The sequence below is a fragment of the Trichosurus vulpecula genome, chromosome 6 (genome assembly GCF_011100635.1).
Source record: "Trichosurus vulpecula isolate mTriVul1 chromosome 6, mTriVul1.pri, whole genome shotgun sequence".
NCBI classification, from domain to species: Eukaryota; Metazoa; Chordata; class Mammalia; order Diprotodontia; family Phalangeridae; genus Trichosurus; species Trichosurus vulpecula.
Window position 1 is genome coordinate 18253246 of NC_050578.1, and position 14775 is coordinate 18268020.

General features: G+C 39.5%; 1 protein-coding gene across 1 annotated transcript in view; it reads right to left on the reverse strand.

Moving 5' to 3' along the window:
* Window positions 1-12973, reverse strand: part of ASB5 (ankyrin repeat and SOCS box containing 5) — a 76508-nt gene extending 63535 nt beyond the window's left edge. Inside the window, exon 1 of the mRNA XM_036762408.1 lies at window positions 12678-12973. Within this exon, the coding sequence (XP_036618303.1) occupies window positions 12678-12873 (196 nt within the window). The 5' untranslated portion in view covers window positions 12874-12973. The remainder of the gene's footprint in view (window positions 1-12677) is intronic.
* Window positions 12974-14775: the final 1802 nt, after the last annotated feature.

The following is a 14775-nucleotide window of genomic DNA, read 5'->3' on the forward strand; positions in this document are numbered from 1 at the left end:
CTGTTGAGTACCCCCCTCCCCAAAGTTACTGTGTATTTCTTTGTAGACAATTTGTACTTGTCATCTTACTAATCTGTGTGTATGTTGTTTCCACTAAGCAGAAGTGGGGCTTCTTGAAGGTAAAAGCTTCCTTTTTTGTGGTAGTATTCAGCATGATATGGGACACACAGTAGGCACTTAACGTTTCCTGAATAGACTTAATGCTGTTGAAACAAAGTGATAGCTCGGAGGATGATAGAAATAGAGTGGGGAGAGACCTTAGAAACCATCAAATCTAACTACCTCATTTTATAGATAAGGAAACTGAGGCACAGGGAAGTTAAATGATTTTCCCAGGTTTACACAGCTTGTGATTGTCTAAGGAAAAATTTAAACTAAGTCCAGCACGTCACGCAGTTGATCAAGAGCCGCATATATAGGTAAAAGAGCTACAACTAGCTTTTTAATTTGTTTGGTTTTTTTGTCTGTGTCTGGGAAACATACCATAAATCACACCCAGGGCAAGTGGTAGGAAGTCATTTCTCAATGAGAGTAGAGTGAAATACAGAACGGTGTGGGGAGACAGGCCGCTAACATATCTGGGTGAGGCAATTGTTGGGGAGGATGCCATGTGGGGATGAAATATGTTGAGTCCACCATCTGGTAGCTTCCTATGCTAATGAGATACTAAACTGTGTTGTTTCTATGAAGATAAAGGACCCAGAGTACACTATCAGTGCCCCCATCTAAATTTTAGTCCCCTTGGCAAAGGTCATGTCTCCCCTCATCCAAGTTACAGCTCCATGTAAGTTTGTCTCACTTTAGGCAAATACCATATGTGTAAATTCAGATTCACAAATTAGATTAATTAGAGGCCAATTTCACACCCTTTACCATAATGCTTTACTTACTGCACACATTTCCTGTGGGTTAGTTGTAGAGATGGAAGCCCTCTGCTCTCGATGCTTCTGACTTCAGAGCTTTTCAAGGTCATTTGTCTCTGGTATGCTGAAAGGCTACTAAACTGTCCACCTTTCCTGGGGCTGGCTTTGATGGGGCCACCCTTTCCTTTTGCCCCTGGGTTTCTGGTTACCTTTTTTCTGCAGTTCTTGGGTAGGAAAAGCCACTTAGTCAGTTTCTCATTTGATTTCTGTATCATTTCAGTCTGGGATGATTTTTAGGCTTTTGCTAGAGTAGGCTTTTTGGGAGCTGGACCTCCTTCTTCCATTCATGCAGCCATTTTGGCCAGAAGTCCCAACATATGCTCTCTGATACAGCCTGCTCATTCCTACCTTCTTGTTTTAGCTCATGTTGTTCCACCTGCCTTGATGTTTTTCCCTACTTCTCTCTGTTTATCTCAATATTAGCTTTCCTTAAGGATCATCTCAAACTCCACCCTCCCTTTGAAACCTGTCTTGACAACTCCAGAGACTATCTTCCCTTCCTGACTTCTACCAGTCCCCCCCTACCTTTTATTGTCATCTTATATTAACATGTAATTATACTCAATTTAGCCCTTCATTGTGTACAGTCTTAACAATGATTCCTCATTGTTTCATGTCTAATTCTTTATTGCATGTAAAAATGTCTTCCCCCAAAGTTCCATGATACCGAGAACTATGCCAGTTTCTTTTATATCCCCTAAAGGGCCCAGTCCATTGCTCGGTACATAGTACTCTCCTTTGTTGTACTGTCATCTATGTCCTATCCCCTTATGTGTGGAGACATATATATACAGCCCAGGGTTTTATCCTAGGCCTATTCTCATCTCTCTCTCCATTCTAACTTCATGATCACGTTACTCCCACCTCACATTGGTTCAACAATAATTTCAATGAAGAGGACTCTCAGAACTCTATAAACAGCTCTAATCCTTCTCTGTAACTCCAGCCCCACATCTCCTGCTGCTTAGTTAAGTCCAGTACCACGTCTCCAATTATATATCCCAAAGTTATCTCAAATTCTTCATGTCCAAAATAGAACTCTCCTCTCTTTTCTTAACTTCCCTAATTCTAAGGGCACCAACATCCTTTTAATAAAACATGTTTGCACTCAACCGTCTTTTTTGGACTCTTCACTCTCCTTCATTTCCAGTCAGTTGTCACCCCCCACAGTATCTTTCACATCTGTCTCCTTTCTAACTAGACTCTAAAGGTTCAAGGTCTCATCCACCCCAGGACCATTGTAAGAGTGTCTTCATTGGACTCTGACTCCAGTCTCTCTTTCTGATGACTCAAAAAGCTCCTTTACTCAGTTTTAAGAGCCCTTCATAGTTTGACTCCCCCCAGCTGTTTCAAGGTTATAGAAAATTCACCTTAACACACTTTTTGGTTCACCAAAATGATCTTGCCTCTCCCTGTACATAACACTCTATTTCCTGTTTCCATGCCTTTCTTTGCACTGGTTGGCTTCTATGCCTGGAATGGAATTCCTTCACAATTCTGCCTTGTAGAATCCCTAGCTCCCTTATTTATATAATTTAGCTCAAGTGCTACCTTCTACAGCAAGCCTAACCTGATCCCACCGGTTGGTAGTTTCCTCCCTCCCAGAAAGTGATCGCTATCTATTTTGTATAGATTTTGAATTTATTTCTATATCCATTTTTCATATTTACATTTTTTGCTCATGTTGTTAACTTTATGAAAGGTAAGTTGTTCAGGTTCATCTGTTTCTCTTTGTATTTCCAGAGTCTTGGAGAATTTCCTGGGGTTCTAGGAGATTAAATGAATTCCCAGGATCACCCAGCCAGTATGGATCAGAGTTGACATTTGAACTCAGGTCCTCTTTACTACAAAGTTTATAGAGATACAAAGACAATTCTCTACTATACTTCTTTTCACCTCTCTGAAGATGGTGTTACAGAGTAGGCTCTGATCTACATTGGTGGAAGAAGTTCCTCATTAGACATGTCCTATACCAGTGAAATTACAGGTGTGATTGAAAAACAAACAAGAAAACCAATTCCCAGTACCTGCCCACAATGCCTGGTTCATAATAAGCATTTATCAATTGAATGAATATTTGCTGAATGACACTAAATTCCTCTCTCTCTGTGTGTCTCTCTGTGTCTCTCTCTTCTCCCCTTCTCATTCTCTCTTTCTCCTATCTTTTTTCTCTCCCCTCTCTCATTTTCTCTTTCTCTCCTCTTTTCTTCTCTTTCCTTCTCTCTTTTCTCTCATTTTCTCTCTCCCTTCCTCCTCTGTCTCTCTGTCTTCTCGCCTATTTGTCTCTTTCCCACCTTTTTGTCTATTTTATTTCTCTCTCTGTCTCCGTGTCTCTTTCTGCCCCCTCTCTGTCTCTCTCTTCTCTCTCATTCTCTTTTTCTTCCCATATAACACACACACACACACACACACACACACACACACACACACTCACATACACACAGTGAATTTAATGAAGTTGAAGGAACCTGATCAATGTCGTCAAACAAAAGGGAAAGGGAAAAAGAAAAATCACCACCTCTAATGAATCACTATCAGCCGAAAGAGACAGTAAAATTGGAAGCAGGAAGACAAGGTCCAGTTCCCATGTTTGTTGCTGGGTTGTTTTTTTTTTCATGATTGGAAAGTAGTTGATGCACAAGAAAACTGTGAACATTTCCTGTGAAAACAGAGCCTGAAGGAACACTAGACAATTCTGTTGAAACAATTTTTAATACTAAATAGACATCATCTTTCATAAAGATTTGTAAATATGGAGACAAATTCTTTTTCTCGTACTAAAATTCTTTAGCAGTAAAAGTGGCTTAGTGCTGTAGAAAGAGTGCTGTCCCTGGAATCAAGGTACCCAGATTCAAATCCCATTTCTAATACTTACTATCTATGTGACCCTGCACAAGTCTTTTAAGTTCCCTAGGTCTCAGTTTTGTCATCTATAAAATGGGGAAATCAGACTAGGTTACATCCAAGTCTCCTTCCGATTCTAGATCTATGATCATAGGAAATAAATGCCCAGATAGGAATTGGAAGGAGGACTTTAACAGAGGAGGAAAAATAAAGAAAAGTGGGAAAGAGAAAAAAAAAAGAAGAGAAAAATAAAGGGATAGCAATAGGTAATAAATCAGGGTATGAGGAAATAGATCCAGGTACCTAAGTTTAAGAAAGTAAATATGTATGTAGGGGGTGCAACTTCCATTCTTCAGTAAGGAGAGTGGTACTGATTCCCTCTCCCTTTCTCCCCACCCCCAAATCACCAGCTACCACAAGTTACTTTGACATTCTCAGACCAAAACAACAGTTGTCAAGACATTTCTCAACTTGATCCTTCCTTCCCAGATTCCTTCCTTAATTTAAAATGCTGTGGCTGTCTCAGCCAACAAAGTGCTTCTGGAGCTGCTGGGGGAAAAAGTGTATAATTTTAAATAAATTAAATCTTTTCCTTATTTGGTCACACCATTAATTAGAGTATCAAGTCTATACAGATTCATATTTCTATTGATGCATGGCCATGCTTATCTAGTTACCTTCTCCTAAGTCCAGTAAATATATTAAAAAAAAACAAGTCTAGCACTCCCTTGGCATTTTTCTATCTTTAGATAATGAAAAGGGGCAAGGAGGAGGAGTCTCTATACACACTTGCTTTCTGAAGTAACTTTTCATTATAGCAGCACTGACAAGTCTTCCTAGCAGAGCTAAGCTCACACACAAATCAACACCTACTAGCTCTTCAGAAACAGCATGAACCAAGTTGCTGCTTAGAAATAGAGAGACACTGAACGACATTGCTGCTGCTGTTGGCATCTGCTGCTATAAATTCAGATCCGTGGAGCTGTTTTTAAAACTTGGCTGGGTTTTCATGATAGAGAAAAAAATACTAAATCTGCTTTCTCTTCATATGATATCCCCCCTTTTCCTTCCTCCCTCCCACCCCCCTCACCTTTTTTTTTTCCCAGCCTAACCCCAATCACTTTTCTCTGATGTTAACAACTGTCTTTGGTTGTGGATTATCTTTTTTTTTAAGTTGAGATATCTTTACTGCATCACACTCTAGTCAGAAAACAGACCTGACCAAAACGATGACAAAATTAGTAACAAGATTCTAAAAAAGCTAAGTGGTATAGTTGTTAAGAGTGTCAGGAATCAAGAAGACTCCTCTTCCTGAATTCAAATATGGCCTCAGACACTTCCTAGCTGTGTGACCCTGGGCAAGTCACTTAACAACGTTTGCTTCAGTTTCCTCATCTGTCAGATGAGCTGGAGAAAGAAATGGCAAACCACCACAGTATCTTTGACAAGAAAACTCCAAATGGGTCCACAAAGAGTTTGGCACGACCGAACAACAACAGCAACAAAAACCAAACAACTTCGAAAGACGTAAAAGCTCTGATCAACGCAATAATAATCAGCCATGATTCCAGGGAGCCATGATAGCATAATGAACCATAATACCCATCTCAGAAGAGAGAGGTGATAGACTAAATATACAGAATAAAACATGTATCTTTATGTGTGATCAATGTGGGAATTTCTTTTACCTGACTATGCATATTTGTTACAAGACTTTTTTCCCCCTTTTCTTTTCCATTACTAAGGAGGGGGAAAGAAGAAAAAATACTTGATGATTGAAATATATATATATATATGTATATGTACATATATATATATATATATATATATCAATAACGACCTTAACAGACAAGAGAGCAGTTTTTTTCAGATTAGAGAATCTATCTGCAACATCATTTATAGATAATTGATTATAATTTGCTGGGGAGAAATACCGAGAGGTAAAATTAAGGCACAGTCCCTGCCCTCAGGGAGTTTGCAATCTAGAGGAAGGAGAGATCATGGTAAAGTGGCACTGTCAGGAGAAAATGGAACTTGATCTAGGTCTTGAATAACAAGTTATCTTAGTGCTTAGCATACCTCTACTAAGGCACATAGTAGGTGCTTAATAAATGTTAGTTGATTGACTTACATGAGTAGAGATCAGAGTGAAGGACATTCCAGATAGGGAGAAAACTGGAGCAAAAGAAGCAGCAATATATATGTTGTGTCTGGAGTTGGAAAGGTAGAGATGATGAACAGAACTGCTTTGTTGAAGTGGTAAGTTTGTATCCAGAGTGAAACAAAAATTTGTAAAAGGCATTATCATGGGCCAGATTGTGGTAAGCCTTGAATGCCAAGATTTGGAGTATAGAGTTTATTATGTAAGTAATGGGGAGAGACCGTGAGTTTCTGAGTAGCCTATGGCATGCACAAAGTTTTATTTTCGTGAGACTATCTGTCAATGCATGTAGGAGAGATGGGCAAAGGGAATGACTGGAGTCAGAAAGACCAGTGAGGAGATTAATTTTGAAGTGAGGTAATAAAGTACAGGAAAGGCAATGGGGAATGGTGGTAAGCATTGGGTAGGACTTGATTGTGGGTGGTGAAGAAGAGAGGAGAGTCAAGAATAACTATAAGGTTTTGAGTTTGGATGACTGGAAATGATTATGCCACTGGTACAAATAGGAAAACATGGAGAGGAAACTGGTTTGGGAGAGAAAGCTGATGAGCAGAGCCATAATTATGATGTTTTATACCTCAGACAAGCTTTACAAAATGCAGCTGGGGCAAGGGGTGCAAGAAGCTCCTTCAAATCAACTTTTTAAAAATAAATTCAGTTAGGCTGTGTATGTGCAAGGACAGAGCCCCCAAGGACATGGCAAAAGCACTGTAGTAATGGGGACAGGGCTGCCTGGAGCTCAGCTGATAGGAGAAAGGTAGTGACATCTATTTAACAGCTACTTCTCCTCCTCCTCTTCCTCCTCCTTCTCCCCTTCCCTCCCTCCCTTTGCCCCTCCCCCTTCCTCCTCCCCCTCCTCTTCATCATTCCCCTCCTCCTCCTTCCTCTTCTCTTTCTCCTCCTCCTCCTCCCCCCCTTCCTCATCCTCATTCTCCTCCTCCTCCTTTCTCTCCTCTTCCTTCTCCTTCCCCTCCTCCTCTTCCTTTTTCTCCTCCTCTTCCTTCTTCTCCATTGTTGCTATGCTTTTGGGATCAGTGCTACTAATATTTTTTTTAATTTTGGGACCCTGAGGCAAAAACTCAATTACCTTGCCTTAGTCATGCCCTTGCTGAGGAGTTTAGCTTTAAATATGCTGAGTTTGAGGAGCAGACTTATTCAGCCTAACAACGCTGAAGAGATTCAGCTCAGAAAAGAGAAGTTGATATTGGAGAGATAGATCTGAAAACCATCAATCAATCAATAAACCACTTGACAAACATTTATTAAGCACTTACTACATGTTTGGCACTTGTGTAAGCAGCAGTGTAGGGTGATGGATGAGAACTGACCTCAGCAACAGGAAGACCTGGCTTCAAGTCTCTCCTCTAACACTTTAGATAGGCAAGTCACTTAATCTCTCAGGGCCAAAGGTGACTCTCTAAGACTATAAATTGCAGAGCAGGTACTGATTTGCATTGCTATAGGGAGTTTTCTCAATAAATTTTATTATACCAGGGAAATCACAGGTCCAGTGGGGGGGGAAATCTCTTAGGCCCTGGGGACACAAATATGAAAGTGTGATAAAGGTGTCCAGGCCCCCAAAAAGCTTACATTCTAGGGACCATGAAAATAGATAGCATCTAGTTCTTTTTGCTCTCTGTATTCAGGCAATATACTGATTTTTTAAAAAGGGAATTTAAGTTGGAATCACCTTTAGAACCTTAGATATAATTAAAGTAGGTGCCCCAAAGTACTCTCTCTTCTATATGCTCCCACCGATGCCTGAAGTTCTTTTAATGAGGGTGTCATTTATTCTGCAATCAGAAATAAGCCAGTAAACATTTACTGAGTGCCCAGTATGTGCCAAATTTGTGTAAAGGGCTGAGGATACAAAAAATAGCAATAACAGTCTCTGCCCTCCAGAATTTACAGTCCAATGGAAATAAGGCCAAAGATACAATGGTTCTAGGAGAGAGTGATAAATTTATATTAAAGTTTTAAAGCTCAGTGCTGACAATTTCTTGAGATCAGCTTTGATCAGGATGAGGAGAGAAGAAAACAAGAGGGTACAGGGTACCTGAGAAGGAGGAAGAGTGGGAATGAAATAGAGAGGAAGAAAGGAATCAGAAGGGGAAGGCTGGAAGCACCAAAGACAAATAATTACATCACAATTTTGCTCAGCGGTGGCCTTGTCCACTGATTTTCTAGAGTGTTCATGCTTCTTTAAGAGCCTGGGTTATCACTGGAGCAACACCACTCATGATAGAGGATAGGAATTTCTTGTGAAGGTGTCATTAGGACTGTAAAACAGAATACAGCTTTTTACGTCTTTGTCCAATGGTTGTACAAATGTCTCAGGATGGGGCACAACCCAAATATCTGTTCTCTGAAGGACAGGAAGGTGTGTCACACTCTGCTTTGGTCCCTCCACCAGTTAGGAATAAAGTTGAAACCTGCCTAGAATTCCTGGGTAGCTATCTAATTTTCCAACTGCCAGTCTCAAAAGCTAATGACAGCTTTAACAATGTTAAGAATAGACTTTTGATTTGTAGAGGCTAGGAGTCCAGGAAATATTCCAGGGGAGAACAAATCAAGGGCTGCTCATTATATAGGAAAGGAGAGGGAAGCAAGAGGCTTTTTCTATATGATGGTAGAGAAATGAAGGTGAAATTCAGTGAAATAACAAATGGATTCTGAGGGAATCAGTTTGGGAACTGTATAAGCTTTTCCTCATGTTGTTTGCATCACATCTTGGTTCGTATACTGAATGGAAAGATGCAAGGAAAGCATCAGAGGATAAACGTTGTCATTTGCTTTGCACCTGTCCCAGGATTCCCTCTGGACCCCCAAAGGGTAGATCTGATAGGAGATGGTATCTAACAAAATTAATGGGTTCATTTATTTATACTAAAGTGCTACAATGCTTATGAAAAGGGCATCCAGAATGTCATCAGCAGCATCTACTGTGGTTGTGAAAGAAATGAACATGTGCAGTGACATGCAATGACATCTCAGACTTCAGGGAATTTGGCATGTCCATTTCAGAAATGTTGGGGGAATGGTTTGGCTACTTTGAAAGTCAGAATGAGCAACCGAATTCAAAATGGAATGAAGGTGATAATCTTCCACTAGGAAGATGGGAAACATGTGGATTATACAAAAACAATTAAGGCTGATTAGCTGACTAAAAAGCTAAGAACAAAGCACTGAAGATTGAAGAGAGTTGGGGTTTGTTTTTTTTAAGGGACAGAGAAAGAAAGGATAGATAGGGCGGAAATGACTCCTTGTTAGCAATAAAACAAAAAAAGATTGTGGGGTTCAGGATTGGGTTACATTATTATGAATCAATATGAAATTAAAACGTTATTTTATGCTTTCCCTTGGGTAGGAAATATTACTTAGTACATGGACAAATGGAAGAATAGCAGGAAAGAGTTAATTTAGAACTGGGAGGGATCATTTAGTCCAAACCCCTTCATTTTACAGATCAGGAAACTGAGGCCCAGGGAGGTTAAATGACTTGCCCAACACCAAGGTCACTGTAGCAACAATCTTGCTAGCAGCTTCTGTGGCTGTGTAAAACCAAGAACAGCTAGCACACAGAAAGCTGCTTACACAGGTTCTTTGATCTGCTTTACTAAGGAAAGTAACTTTAAGGGGTTAACAGTCTCATTTTAATCACACATACAAATATTATTCACTTAGCTCAAGAGGAAAAGCCAGAAACCTGAGCTTCAGAGCAAATACAAACAAATTACAAACATACATGATATAAACAGACCAAATCATAATTCATAGTTACCAGGAAAGCATCAACATGTGGATTTACAAGCCGGGGGCTCTTAAAATGGCTGCCCAGAGTCCCACGCCACTCTTCCAGTGACTGAGAGCCCCAAGGGAGAACACCAACCTCTGGGTTTATATATCTTGTTTAGGGTCAAAGGGCATCACAATGTGGGACTCAAACCCACTTGACCTAAAAGTGTCACAAGCATGGGACTCAAACCCATGTGGCAGAAAAGCCTCTGGCGTCACAAACATGTCGCTCAAACCTACGCAAACTAGGCTTTCCCTTGAGGCAAGGAGGTCATCAAAGACTCCTAACTTAATCAAAGAAACAAAGGCTGGACTCATCCAAAGAAAAAAAAGTCAAAAAAAAGTCCCACCTTAGTTAGTATTACAGTCACGCAGTTATGAATGTCAGAGGTGGGATTTGAATCTAGGTCTAGTTCTAGAGGCATTGTACCAGGTGACTTGAAACGTATTAATTAGGAAGGAAACAAATATTTATTAAATGTCTACTATATGTCACGCACTGTGCTTTACAAATATAATCTCATTTGAGCTTCACAACAACCCTGGGGGGTAGGTGCTATCATTACCCCCATTTTACAAATATGGAAACTGTTGCAGAGACTAAGTGACTTGGCCAGGGTTACATAGTAACTAAGTGTCTTAATTCAGATTAGAATTCAGGTTTCCCTGACTCCATGCCTAATACTCTATCTACTGTGCCACCTAACTGCCACCAGTTAAGAGGATTTTAAAAGGATTATAATCCTAAAAGATTAAATTAATACTTTTCTACCTTGTACTCTCTGGGGTGTGAGTGCAGGGAGGGGCAGGGCAGGCAGTTTATATATTAGTTAGTGTTTTTATCTACCTATAATTTAACTTCATAGAATCAAAGAACGTTAGAGGTCATTTTAGCCATCCCCCAGCTTCAAACAGAATCTGATTAAGCCTTCCCAGAGAGATGAGAAACTGTTCTATTTTTAAGGACCTCCAGAGGTCTCTCTTGCAACCTGTTTCAACGGGCAGAAATTCTTTGTTTCTCACCAGCCTTTCGTCACTGAAATTTAAGATACAAGGTGTGGCACTCAAATCAATACCCTAGTTTTACGAACCACACACATAAAATTAGTCTCATCACTTTAGAATCAGACTGCATAGGTAGATGAAAGATCCAGTCAGTTGTCAGCTTACATCCAAATATCTAGACTTTAGAAAACGAAAAATCAACTGGTTTCCTGGTGTCTGGTCATGTAGACAAAGTATCCAAATAGGTGACTGATTTTTCCCCCTTTTCATTTGGATAGTTAGGTGGTATACAACTTTGATGAATTCTTTCCTCCAGTCCTCTCCTTCAGGGAAATGGCAAATATTCGCTCACTAACCTTTGTGGAAGAGGATCCCACATTAATAGAGAGGTTTGCCCGAGCAACAGACAACCTCTTGATTTTTTACATCTACCAAAACCTGGGGCAGCTAGATGGCACAGTGCATAGAGTACTGGGCCTAGAGTTAGGAAGACCCGAGTTCAAATTTAGCCTCAGACCCTAACTGTGTGACCCTGGACAAGTCACTTAATCCTGTTTACCTCAGTTTCCTCATCTGTAAAATGAGCTGGAGAAGGAAATGGTAAACCACTCCGTTATCTCTGCCAAGAAAACTCAAAAAAAGGGTCATGAGTTGGACAGAACTGAAACAGCTAAACAGCAACAAACCAAAACCTGTTTTATTATCAACAAATTCATTGTCTCCTTTTTAGCGACAAATGCACTATTACTGCCACTGTACATTGTATAACTTCACACCCCAAACTTTATTTAGGATTCTCCCTCTTGCATGGGACTTTCCGCACAAATGTTCCTTGATATAACCTACCTTTGAAAATAGACTGTGCTACCCAATGATAAGAGTTAGTACAATAGACACTAAGAATAACATCCCCTTGACTTGAGTGATTGTGAACACACATATGCACACACACACACACACACACACACACACACACCACTGTGCTAGATTCTTTGTGAATGCCAGCTTTAAATCTGAACTTATGCTGATTTATAGTCGTTCAGGGTTTTCAAATAATTATTCTTCTCAAGCCAGATATTAGTCTAACAGACTGTGACATCACTATAGAGAATGTCACATAAACCCTTAAACTGTACAGACTAATTGGACCGATGACATATACACACATGATTTCATGACACCCATTAAACGAGATTATTGGTATTACTGATTCCACATGTGGTCAAAGAGTTCAACTTTTCTTTCAGGAATATGAAGGCCTTTTTCCACCCAGACATAAAGTCTAATTATTTACATTATCGCATAACTTGTCATCTATTTTACACAAATTGAAGCAATAACAAATCACCATTAAAAAAAAGCACCTGCCATGAATTCTGGAAGCTGGAACTACTTTCACTTTATTTTCTAGTTTTATGCTTCAGTATATTCTTATAGGTAAGTGTTCCAACAAATAATCAGCCTCTCTAGCTACACTCCCAGGTTTTCTTCGAGTTCAGTTACTTTGTACATGCCTCAGTGTCAGCTGAATTACCTTGAGTTAGAATATGATTAAAGGAGAAATCCAAGATCCACTATCTAGGTAAAATGGGTTTGAATATTTCTGTCAGCATTAAACTCTTAGGCAAAAGAGAATGATTAGAGTCTCTTCGTGTTAAATGGGAAATGATACAATTTGTTGTTGTATCACCCCCACTAAATCTATCTTGGCATGAATTCACTGTCTTTCCTAGCAGGAACACTTATTAGAGGGGTTTACATAACAAACTTAAGTCTTTGCCTCATGAAACAATCCAGCAGTGAGCTCACAAACATTTTCGTTCATAATCAGAAGTTTGGCCTTGAAGCCTGCCCACAAAGGAAACATGTGAAGAACAAAGGAGCCCCAGGAGTGAAGCTGGAGTCCAAGTCGGCTGGCTACAAATCAGAGAGCATTATCAGAGCCTTACCTTGCCCTTGGGTCACTCCATAAAACTCGGCTGCTATCCTTGCAGCCTCCTTGCGGTTTCCTTTCACAATGTAGAAGTGACTGAGGATGGCAAGACTGATTTTCACGAAGAGTTTGAAACAGAAAAGAGAAAGGATTGTGAAGTAGACATTGGACAGCTGCTGAGCAAAAGGACGGCTTTCCTCTTCCACGGACATGGCTGCTGGAGATTGTGTGGTACGACTGAGATCCAACTCTCAAATGTGCCTGGCTCTGGGCACACACGGCCCCTGAGCAGCTGATCCTGAAGAAAGAAGATATCAGGTGGTCATGATGCCTACAGCTCAAAATATTTATACCGTCTATAAAAGTTCACTGGGCCCTCCTATTGGCCTAATAGTACTCCACAGATGCCGACTTATCACATGCCTTATTTCTAGAACTTTTGGCTTTCCAGCCTCGATTTTAAAAAATCAGTTCCGGCCCGCTATAAATTTATATCTTGTTTAATTTTTATTATTCAATGTACAGAACATAATGTGAAGAGCACTGGTCTGGGAGTCAGGATGCCTAGATTCTAGTCACACACTAGCTGGATGAATTTGGATGTCACTTACCTTCTTAGGTCCCACTTCCCTGAGCTGTAAAATGAAGAGGATAAACTAGATGCTCTCTAAGGCCCTGACCTGTTTTAACTCTGTACAAAAATCTATGAATAATTTTGAGAACATTTTTATATATTTGCTTATTAATGATAATACCAATGTTACCAAATTAAAACTAAATGACATACTTTTTTCTTTTCCAAGAGCATTACTTGAGGTTAGAGCTTTTCCTGAGACTAGATTCATAGGAACATAGGTTCAAATGTAGAAGAGTCTTTTGAAATATTCTAGGCCAAGGGTTCTATGAATAGATTTCAAGGAGTCCCTGAACTTAAATGGGGAAAAGAAATTACACCTTTTTTTCACTAACTGAAATATACCCTTTCCTTCAATTATGAATTAAAAACAAAGAAACACAAATATTATCTGAGGTATCCATAGGTTTCACCAGACTGCCAAAAGGGTATATAATACCAAAAATGATTGAGAAATCCTACTCTAAATTAACACCTTCACTTAAAAAAATGAAGGATGTGAGGCTTATCAGGAAGAAGTGACTTACCCAAGGTGACCAAGATAGGAAATGGCAGGGTCAGGATTGGAACATGGGGCTTTGACTATCGCTCTTTGTATTTAAGTCAAGCCTCTATGGGAACCAAATGAAATACCTTTGGACTAGATCATCAGCCACCAATAGTCAACATGACTTGGGTGACCACAATGACTCTTAATCAGTCTGACTCTTGGTATTTGACTGTTGTCAGAGATAACAGGTTTGACTTACAAATATCTAAATTTGGATACCAACAAATACTGTTGACACTGTTCCAGAAGAACTAAGAACTTAGTAATGGAATGTTTATTAATAAAATCAATAATGTTTTGTTTGGGTTTTCCAAAAAGAAAAATTCAACCAAAAAAAGAGACACATGTTTAAGCCTATAGTGTGTGGCACTACTCTTATGGATTTGTTTTATAAATGAAATGAAAGTGGCTTCCTAATGGGTGCTATTTATAGCTAAAAAGAGTAATAGAGTAGAATATTGAGTAAAATAATGTTAAATGGCAGCTCCTGTTATTAAAGCTAAAAAATAATGTGTGCCAAAATCCAGACTGACATATTACTCATGTGGAATTCCTGGTATAATGCGATGGGGTTTGGGCCATGCCTCTCTTTCTCTTAGATTCTTTAAAGCAGTAGATTCCCAGAGCAGCATCCAGGAACAGAGAGGATCTGAGACTTAATGTTAATGCTTTGAAATTTGTATCCAGGGGCAAAAAGTATCTTTATAGCATGATAGAATAGGATTAAGTTAATCTAAGGATGACTTTGCTTCCAGCCTTACTTTTGTATTACAGAAAAGGGGCAGAAATTTCACAACTAAGACATAAAGTTAGCAAACAAAATGCCTCCCCTTTTCCCAAGGCCCCAACTTATTTTCAGGGAGCAAGTCTAGGTAATAAGGTCAATGTCACAAAAATAATAATAATGATGAGAAAACATTTGTATGTTTC